Source organism: Bombus terrestris, chromosome 10 (genome assembly GCF_910591885.1).
Source record: "Bombus terrestris chromosome 10, iyBomTerr1.2, whole genome shotgun sequence".
Classification (NCBI taxonomy): Eukaryota; Metazoa; Arthropoda; class Insecta; order Hymenoptera; family Apidae; genus Bombus; species Bombus terrestris.
The window spans coordinates 5,909,121-5,920,175 of NC_063278.1; the positions used below are offsets into that span (position 1 = coordinate 5,909,121).

Sequence of the window (11,055 nt, forward strand, 5' to 3'; positions counted from 1 at the left end):
TTTTCTTGAATATGCTGAAAAATATTAAAAGTAATATAACATTGTGCTATTGGTTTATTACGTTAGTGGATTTATCAGATATTTCTAAAAGGCTTGTATTTTGGGATTTAACAAGTCTTCCTACCAACTATGCAAGTGCATTAAAATACTTCGTTTTAGCCATTAAGCTGGCCATCAAAATATGAAAATCAACATGGATAGACTTGTCACGTGTTTTCGTTGCGTTCGTCTCTTCAATTACATACATACTCTTCGAAGTAGTTTCACAGGATTGTCTTCAGGATGTACAAAAACCGTGAGCAGTGGTTAAACAATCGTGCGATCTGCAGTCGCTGTTAAGTGTATTTAGAAGTAAGAGTAACCGCGGGACGTTAATGTTCTGAGCTGTTATCTTATCAGTTGAACGTTTTCAGAAGACATCAGATACCTACTGGAAGCTTTTGATCGCTTAAGTGACTGTGATGTTATTTGTCCCATTCTTTCGCGTTTCTTTCTGTTAAATTATGTGAAATAATTTGATTGTGACAGACTTGTACAACAGAGTTTTCCCTTGACGAACTTTAAATATACCTCGAACAAATTGTTATAGATAAAATTTTGGAAGAATGTTGTTGAAGTATTTCTGCAGTCTTCGTGTCTAAAGGGTAAAGAATCCGGTATTCGCAAGACATAAAGGGTTAATAATTCAGAGATAACAAAGCATAGTTGCACCTTGTCCAATAAAGATACGTAACCATCCCATTCACGTCCTCGATTCCAATTCGAAGATCTTTCCTCGAGGAACCAAGTTAACAGTTAACCAGACCATAGTCCCTCTCGACTATTACCCTAGGATTAAAACTTTCCGTGTAACGACGAGAACTCATTGACAACGAGAACCTTTGCTATCTAGTAGCGGACGTCAATGCGACATCGGACAGCGTCAGGTGGCGCCATCTATTCCACCCGCGTCTCTGATCGATTCCTCCATAAATATTCCACGAATTAAAACATATGAAAAAATCCCTCCACAATTAGCAAAAAGCTACTATACTACATTTATCCATAGAAGCATCTAAAAACCTTGATTTACTGTCAACCGCCGTTATTTGTTATTCGCATTTGTTATGGCATTTATACACTAATTAATTAAGTTCAAATATATTAAGTTTCATATCGTTTGTCGGTTACTTTCGTACGAAGAGAAAAATTTGACACTATGGAAACGGAACGTGGAAGCTAAAAGAAGAACTCTTCATTGGAAAAAAGATTATGCGCAAATACTTCTCGTAGCTGGTGTATAGTAAAAATTGAAAATTCTTGTGACAAGTTAACTTATCCTCTCCACTTAACAGATTTAAAATTCTCGTCTGAAACTTGCACGAGAAACGAACTCTTCTCTCGCAGCTGGAGCGGGATAGCGCGCGACAACTTTTCCTCACGGTCCATAAAAGATATCGCCATTAGCGAGACTCGTGTTACGGAGACTTTTTGCGTAGCTCGCGTGCTTCTGGGATCAAAAGTCGGGTTCCGCGTGGTCCCTGGCTGCACGACCGCGCGAGAGACTTCTTACCTGGCCACGTGCTGGGGCTCGGTGAGTAGATAGCGGTTCGTAGAACGACAAAGAGGGAACGTGAAGAAGAGAAACGGTAGGAGAGTCTCGACGAGGGAAAGGGTTCGCCACGCGCCCAAAGCACGAAAGGTTAATCTGAGAAATCAAATCAAAGTAGTTTTTTGTCGAGGCTCGAGGCGGTTGTTAGAAGAAGAAAGAAGGAGAAAGCGGCAGATTAGATTGGTTGATTTCTCGTGTTGAAGAAGGATAGGTGAAAGAAGCGATGTTGAAGGAAGAAGATCGAAGAAAGGGAAGGAGAAGGGCTTCCGACGGGCTGCATCAAAGACAATATTTAACGCGCTCGGCATAGAAAACGCCGCATATGCCGTGCACGTGCCGACAGGGGCGCGTAAAACTCACTTTGTTTGCTAAATAACATCCTCGAGAGTGCTTCGGACCCGATATCAAACTGAAACGACGCCCCAGCTTCGCAGGACGCCGCGCACCGAAGAGGTGTCCTGCTATGCGGGCGTAATTGCGTCAATTAGCGAGTCACGCTTTCCAACTACTGATAAAATTGCTTTCGCCGAGCGAGACGTCATTTCCTACCTGCGTCGTGATCAGTTTCTGCTCGCCGCGCCGAGTGAATTACTTTCGTATACTCAAGACGATAAGATATGAATGTATTTTATGGGCACATACGTGTGTGCCAATGGTCAGAAATTTAATATCATTTTTGTATCTAACTAATTAGTACTGTACTTTCATATTCTTAATAATGTTAAGAACATAGCGATAAAAAGTCATTGAACATAAAAATCTGAAAACTAAAAGTGCAAAATGGCGACAAGAAAGTAAGCAAATTGTAAAAGTGACCACGTCCATCATCTTAGTTTCAATGCTGATACAGCCTTCGAATTATTTACAATCTTGTTGCGCCTGCCATTCGTTAAAACGTTAAATTTCTCAACTTTGAGAAAAATACGGGAAGACTATCACATACTTCTTGCTCCTTTTAATTTCATACGAGAAATATTAATTTTCCTCGTAGTCAGGTTCTTTCCTAAACTTTAATGTGAATGGACTTAATAGGATTGATGAATTAACGATCGAATACGAGATTGAATTAAAAGAGTTTCGAAAATTGTTGCAAGGTTAAATCGTAAATTTGTTTATTAGTTGACTATTCTATTAACTTCTTCTTTTATTTGCAACTTCATTGTGCGGTTTCTGGAGAAAATATAATATTCGTATAATATAACACTAATATCACAGGTTTTAAGATGAGCAAACTAGAGAGGCATTTAATGTTGCCATCTAAGAACGCTAGATTCATTAAGCGTTATGTGTTAGAGCGTAGCTCGTTACTGTTTGTGCAGGTTTGTTAACAAGCAAGTTGCGTTGTAAGTACATACGGGATTATTGAATATATTTGTTGAGATCATAACTTAGAGATGATTAGAAGATTAGTTGGAACAATCTCAACTTCTACTCGTTTAGCTTCTACGTAGGAAACTTTATCCAAAAATTTAACTTGTGAATATAATTATTTATTTGATCTGTACCAAAAAATCAAATCCAAGCAAAATAGAACCGAAAATTTTCCTACTCAATTGTGGTATTAATTTTCCTATTAAATGCATTGACCCTACGAAATCTACTTCCAATTCTACGTGTAAAGTTATATTGTCAAAAATGAATTCCTCTTAACATCTCTGCTCTCGCATCGATTATTTTTAAACTTCTGCTTAATATATTTCTTATCAAAGAAACCATTTACCCCGCCATGTACAAACTAAGAAGCTACGTTATCAGAAAATAATAAAACGAATATCTAAAACATTGACAACCTTTTCCTTTCTTTTTTTTATCGACTACCTGCACACGTAAGGCGATACAGTCCACAGGGAAGTGATAATTTACTGGCAATGCTGGCGATTCGTTCGTTACACGATTTTCCCCTGACTGTCGCCGATATTTCGCTCGATTCGACGTTGTTTTGTATTCAAACAACAGCTGCCTGTGCTCCTGTTCTTCGAACAGAAGCGTCACGGTCCCGTACAACGCCCGATATACGATTCCTATCTTAATTGGGAATTTGCTTATTCCGATAACGGGTCGCGCCATCGCGTTCACTTTAATCGTTGATCGCCGACCTGTGAAGAAATTTGTTCGAGGAAAGAAGAAAGAGAGAAAACGACCAGCGATTTCGAAAAACGATTTCCGTTCCCGAGATCGCAGCTGACAATTCCGCACGGTCGCTCCTGTTCGAAAATTTCCACTCGTCGCGTCGGGTACCGATAGTTGCGCAATTATTCATTTCAAGCATAAATCATACTGCATAAGCATAAATCATATTGACGCTTGAGAAAGAAACTTTTTAAGGAATCATAGTTTTAATTGACTGTGACTATAGTTGGGCAGCAAATAAGTAACTGTGAAGGTTCTTTTATTTAAAAAAAAGGAAAGAGAAAAAAGATCAGTCCGAATTTGAAGTTAAAATGTATTTTCGTAATGTTAACAAGTATCTGAAGATTTAGCAAAGCATAAAAGAATTGTCAGTCGATGAGAGATTACTTCTTTCTTGTTAAAATATTAAGAGGCTTCTTACTTATCGAAATAAAAATAGAACCGAGGCATAAAATTGGAAGAATTACAGCGGAGTTAAGACAGAAAATTCTCAACATTTTTCTCTTCTTCGCATCAAGAAAAATACGCGTACTTTAATCTCGCTACGTTCTTCCTTAATAATATTTTCCTACTAATAAATTTCCTTCAAGGAAAATATGACAGAATCGTTCTTCGGACGTGTGATTTCTTGTTTCAATCCCTATGCTTTAATGCTTTCTTAAAACAAGAAAACATTCATGAAAACCTGTAGCAGAGTAAAAATAATCGAAAATTTATTTGTCAAGATTCGTAAAATACAAAATTATCGAAGCCGCTGTGGTAAATTGCAAAATAATTGTACAAGACGTTTACCGATCGAGGGCTGGGCGATCGCGTGATCTATTTACTTGATTACTCGTATGTAGGACAAGTTGGAAGGCGGATAATCGCGATGTAAACAGGAGTCGTAGATTCAAGCGCCGACAGGATAATCCGCATTTGCAAACAGAAATTTAAAGGTTGACCTCGCGATCGTCAAATCGAGCCCTCTCGAATCATCAGTCTCTAAGCTCTAAGACCGTTCGATCCTAAATTTCAATAACGCGAATTCACATAATCAAGGTAGAAATTAAAAGAAACGTCGAGTGACGCGCGTTGAGACGAAATAGAACGGAAATTATCGCAATGGAAAGCGATCAGAGAAATTTTGACATTTCGACCAAGCAAACTGTCACGAAAGAAAATTATTTCGAGGTCTAATCGATCGGACTCACCTCTTGAAACGCACGCGATGCCGAAATCGTGTCGACCAATTCGCGAATTTCCTCGGAATCGGCATCACGCGACGCGTGCGTGTCCACGATCGACCACACACGTTATCGTCACCTTCGACAAACTCGTATCTCGCATAAAAGATATAGCAGATTCATTTCTCGAATAAAAACATGGTCGAGAACTGATCGAAAGCTTGTCATCCTCGTACAGCTATTTCACAATTCCGATTCCATACATTCCAGACATGCGTACGTAGTTGACTTGCGAGCCATCCTCGCTCCACCTCTCACGCGCATATGTATACGTAGCGACCACTTTTCGACACTGACAGAAGCCCAGGTCACCGATGAAGGCACCAATCACGCTGACATTCTTCCTCCCCTCGAGAACTTAACATCTTCAACAGTATCAAACAACAAAACCACGATTCTACCTATAATACAAATGAATAAAACACACGGCGGCAGGTGTCCATGTCCAGCCATCCGTCGTCTATCGTGACGATCCTGACTGACCGATCGAATTAGATACTCGATCGATCGATACTTTATAAGGTGGAACGAACGATTTCATAAGATGGAGCCGCGGGGTTAATCAGTGGAGAAATATTCCGGTATCTTTTCGCGGCGGCGTCATCGCGCGAACTAAAGAATATCGCAGTTGTAATTAAGAAAACGGAGCCGCCGCCGCCGCCACCGCCGCCGCTGCTGCTGCTCTCTCCGTGGGGGCGAGGGGGTGCAGAGAGCCGGTTCGAGGCGACGCGGGGTAGGGTGCGTTACCAACGGGGGTGCCGGCAGTGACGGGGGTGGAAAAGTCTGTGAAAAACGCGCGCATGACAATGCCGCCCCTCCTTATCCATCCCACCCCCTCGACTTGTTCTTTCTCCACCTCCGCCTTGGCCGACTCCTTCTTCTCCTCTCTTTCTCTGCAGCTCTTCTTTTTCCACCCTTGAAACTTACGAAGGTGGGGGTGTCGGGGACTAATTAAAAATTCAACCGGCGACGAGTTCTCCGAAGACGTTGGCCTGCTACCCCGCTTTTCCCGCCACCACCCCCGCCCGGTCTTCTCTCCATTCATTCATTCCTTCCCTTCCCTTTCTCCTTCTTTCGTCACGTTTCTTCGTAACGTCTCTCTCTCTCTCTCTCTCGCGTCTTTCTAGACGTCCACGCCGCGCGTCTTTTATTTTTCTTAACCGTGGCCACGCGACCGCCACCGATTCTTCTTCCTTTTTCATCCCCCGTTGCTTCTTTTTTCTCTCCTCTTCTCGCAGCTGCTTTTAGTTTGCCCTTGCTACGAGAGGCGACAGGTTGCCCTTCCACCAGAGAGAGACGAGGAAGCAAATTGCACGAGATTCGAATAATTTCATGACTTTGAGTTTAGGAAATGTTTATAAAGATCGCGTCCCTAGCAGAAAGATGAAATCGGAATTATTTGGTGAATTCGAGATTGGAGAAGTGTGGATCGATTCAAGTGTTTGGGTTAAGGTTATCGTTAAGAATTAGGACAGCGGATTCGAGTTACACGATCGAGAACGATTTATGACCTCTCGGTCGGCAGGATTTCGAACACGTTTGGTTACATTGAGTCCTACAAACCGAGGATTTGTCGGCAAGAGGTTGTGACGGTGACAAGATCGCTTTTAAATTTCTTTTTCAATTTACTGGAAGGTGGAATGAACAGCCGAGCGATCTTTCAGTAATTCTATGAATCAGTTCAGAAATTGTTCGACTGTTTCGTCAATATTATCATTTAAAATTGATAATAGGAACCTTAAAATAGATTTCATAATACGTAGCTTTCAATGTAATTCTATAATAAGAGAAAAAACAGAATGTAAAAGCAAACTTAATCGCTACGGTTTATTCTAAATTACTTTAGGTTTAAAGATTTGCGAAATTGTATAAGACCGAATAGTGTTAGAGAACATAAACTTTTATACACTGTATTACCCTTTTCTACTTGCCAAATATAAAACACAAAGAATAAAGTAAAATATGTCAAATACAAAATAACTAAAGTTTCGATTTACTTTTACCGAACAGATACATTTTGCATATTTCGGTGCATGTTTCCGTCAAATTAAAGAAACGTCAATTTCTTGTAATTCACAAAGACAAGTTATATTCGCAAATTTTCCAGTAGCGAGCCAGCTATACACGTATCGAACACTAAACAGATGACAAATAGAGCATCTTCGATTTATAAGATTACGAGATCGACACCAAAAATCGCCAGAAAATTCAAACATTCTGCAATTAGAAATTAGAACGAATCTCACAAATGAAACTATTTAAAACTTTTAATTAGAGGAATCATGAATCATTGGAAAACCAATTATTCTTCTATTATTACAAATTAAAGGAAATTTCACATACGCGACACGGACAAATCGCAAATTATCGGAAACCCCAAATATTCTCCTGCGATCAAAGATTAAAACGAATCTCGCGAATCAAACCATATTGAATTCTCCGTTGACAAAACTACAAATCTTTTTTAAACGAAACTTCCAAATAAAGCTGGAAACGAAGCATGAAGGAGCGAAGAAGGTTCGTGGCAACGAGGAAAACTTCACTCCAGGCTTTCAAGTTCAGGCGCGCGTCTTCGTCGCGCCGCGCAAAATCCAAAAATAATAACACGTTCGAAACGGAAACAATTACGGTTTCTGATCAAGCGACGGACGCTGACGAGTCTCGGCTTTCTAAATACAAATTGAATTTTGTTATTTTATTTCAAATCTACTCACCTTGCGCGATCCTGACCGCGGGCATTTTGATCCTCATGGTGACGTTCGTCGATTTTCGTGGCGCGTCGCACGATTTATGCCTCCGATCAACGGGTTTCCTTCGAACGTCCAGGACGGAAGGTAGTTCCGCGATCGAAATGCTCGTCCTTCGATCGTCTTGGCCGATATTCTACGCGATTCCAACGAATCTTCGACACACTTCTTATTTTCAAATTTGCTTGGTATTTTTTTTTTTTTTTTTTAACTGTGAGTTGTTGAAGAAAAGGGGGAGGTGAGGACTACGCTGGAAGGAAGACGGTTCCTTCGAGCAGAATCAAAGTAAATTCGTCAACACCTTCTGTCCTCCTCCCCCTCACCTCCGCCCCGCGGTGTTGCTTCGTTGAAACGAGTCCATCCGACGTTTCACCTGTTTCCACCTTGAACAACTTTTCACTTCCTTCCTCTGTTCCTCGAGTCTTTCGATCCTGGTCGATCGACCCTCGCGATAAACCCCCCTTTTGAATCACTCTTTCTTTTTTTCCTCTTTTCCTCTCCGTTAAATTTATTCTCGATTATCTCGAATATATTCTCGTTGAAGATTTTCTGTTCTATTTACCGTCCGATCGTCTGGTGCACCTGGCCGCGACGACGACGGAACTGACAGTCGGCCGGGACGCACTTCTTCGTCAACTAATGTTCGTCCTCATCGTGTTCCTCGGCTGGCGTTCAGCGCGGCGCGTTCGCGAGAAACGACACACGTCGCGGCGCACATATATGCGATCACACAGACGTGGAACGAACAGAGCACGAACCAAGGTGTTTAATCGCGATCGACACTTCGGGGAAAACAGAAGCAAAAACCTGGAGACTTTCTGTCGCGCACAGGTGCTTCGCCGGCACCGTCGCGATTCACTGTCGATTCCAGTCAGCCGAATTTTTCCCAGAAAACTGGCACCGTCGCAGGAATTTCACCTCGTGGAAGTTATATCTCTGGTAAACAGAGTCACCGCAACAGTGTCGCGGCCAGCTGTGGCCCGTCGCGCGTTGTCCAATAGTCACACGCTATCACTAATTATACCAACAATCCCATCCTTCTTCTGTTGTCATTCACCTCTCTTTTCCTCTTCACCTTTCCTCTCACCGAAATATTATAAGAGTATCGGAACAATCAGAAGCAAAACCGATATGAAACAAACAAAACAAGTGCGCCTTAAGATCAACGTAACTGTCGCTCCTTCGACTGACGTAACACGCTTCACACACATTGGTCCTCCTCCTTCTCGGTCTCTTCTTTCTTATTCTTACAATGGGCTCTAAAAAGCGCGCCAGACGACACACGCGTATTTCAACTGAATTTTCATCGGCTTCGGTAACATCTTCCTGTAACTATCACGAAGATCGTAATACAAAACACTCTGCTGTTGCTGGTCTCACGTCCTTCCGGTTTGAAACATGTACAAGACGAACAACAACGTGCTATTCCTTTCTGGACGGTTCGTCAAACGCGTGTCCTTCTGGTCGGCGTACTTTTGGACGTTCTCGACGAGGTTCTTGCCGACGAGGTTGTCTCGGCGTGTGGGCTGACGCGCGGATGTCGAATGCCTGATGCCGGCGTGGACCAGAGCGACGATGGTCCAGCATGGGTCGTATCTCTGAGTGGACTGTGCCGGACGGTGCGCCTAGTCGTGCCGTGCGGGACCTGATGTCTCGGGCACTGTGCTCACTTCGGACGCGCTCGGTTCGCCTCGGCGCCGAGACCGGACACCCCACGCGCTCTCGGGGTAGTTTTCACCCCCGTGGTGGGGGTAACACGGCTCCCCCTCTTTGTCGTTCCTCACTGGCCGTGCACGAGTCTCTCGCTCGCCCGATCACTCTCTCTGTCTGGCGACCGGCATCTGTTCTCTCTCCACTCTGTACACTCTCTCTCGTGTGTTCTCCCTTCTCTCGCAAGCGTGCAAGTTACACGCGCGCACTAGACTGGTGTGTATACTCGTGCGCGTACCATAGCCTCGTCTCTGTCCGCTACGCGTCGCTCCTTCTCCAAGCTGCCGTTCCCCGTGTCCGCCTCGAAATCGTTCGTCTCTGTCCCGATCGAGACGACTGACTCGCGCGCGACCCGACTCGACAGTCTCGCGACGGGACGCGGGATCGCGCGGATACGCATCGTTTCGCAGGGTTGACTTTCTTTCTTTGTTTTTTTGCCCATTGGAACGTTGATTCTTAAAATACATTATTGACGGAAGATGTGTATCGATGTTTTAAATTTTTTATATGTTGACGACAGAACACGTGGATCGACGTTTTCTAGTTTATTTGATATGACATACGTATTTGCCAAAAATGTACGGGAACCGGGTTAACATTTATGTTGCGATATACCGTTAACAATATGTTGGAAGCGCAGACTCCTTTGCTTTCATTGGCCCTTTCTATTGGAAGTTTGGTTTGAGGTGAAAATTGCAAAAGCAAGTTGGAGGGTTTGCAGCAATAAGGACGTGCTTTTAATATGAAGATCATGGACAATAAACGTGATTGGCTCGTTTTTCTAGATTTTCATTGTTTTAGTACCGTTTAATTTTAAACGAACCTCGAGTTGGTTTTTAGTTATTAACACGATTTACTGTCAAATGCAACTGCTTCGTTATTGCAACCTGCTTTTTCAATTGATTTCAGACGTTTCTTCGCTAGCCACTAAACTATGGTTACCGTGGATGTGTGAACACTGTCGTACTGTCATTTTGAGAGATTGAGAACATTTGAACATGCAATGTAACGACCCTCGTAAAAATCTACATGAACAGAAAAATAACTTATAGAGAAGCAGTTCGAAAATTCAGTACATTGGCAACAATGTACTAAATGTTTTGAAGCTAAACGCGCGCTTCTTTCATAGTCCTCAAAATTCTCAGTATATCTGTCACAATGAAATTTTAAAATTTACAAAATTGTAGTTGATCGATTTGGCCTCTGAGAAACTCGTGTTTAAGCGTTTTAGAACCGCATTGATCAACTTCATAGATTAAAAAATACAAAAAAGTAGAGATGTTGCAAATACTATTTTTTATATTTATCTTAGAATCGTTCACCATCATTATACCGTGATTTATTTCGTCCTGCTGTGACAAACGAACTTGTGCAGCTAAGTCGTTTTTTCCTTCGGAATTAAATATTAATTATATATGTACTTCTAATGAAATTAAGTAAATGATAAAAATGTAGTTGATCAGAGTCTGGCTTCTGAAAAGCTCCTTTGATTGTTGCGACATATTCATTAAAATTTTAGTTCGTCAGAAAACGCGTGCACAGTGACCAAAGATTTAGTCGGTAAGAAACGATGCGATTAACACTGGCCAGGCGTTTAAATTACCAGAGTAATTTCCACGCGTGTTAATGCCGGCCTGGAGAGGTGCCAGGC

General features: G+C 42.2%; 1 protein-coding gene across 1 annotated transcript in view; it reads right to left on the reverse strand.

Moving 5' to 3' along the window:
* LOC100645414 (B-cell lymphoma/leukemia 11A) overlaps positions 1-9,471 on the reverse strand; it is a 48,874-nt gene extending 39,403 nt beyond the window's left edge. The window contains exon 1 of the mRNA XM_012312643.3: positions 7,662-9,471. Coding sequence (XP_012168033.1) covers positions 7,662-7,698 — 37 coding nt within the window. The 5' untranslated portion in view covers positions 7,699-9,471. The remainder of the gene's footprint in view (positions 1-7,661) is intronic.
* Between the last annotated feature and the right edge of the window lie 1,584 nt (positions 9,472-11,055).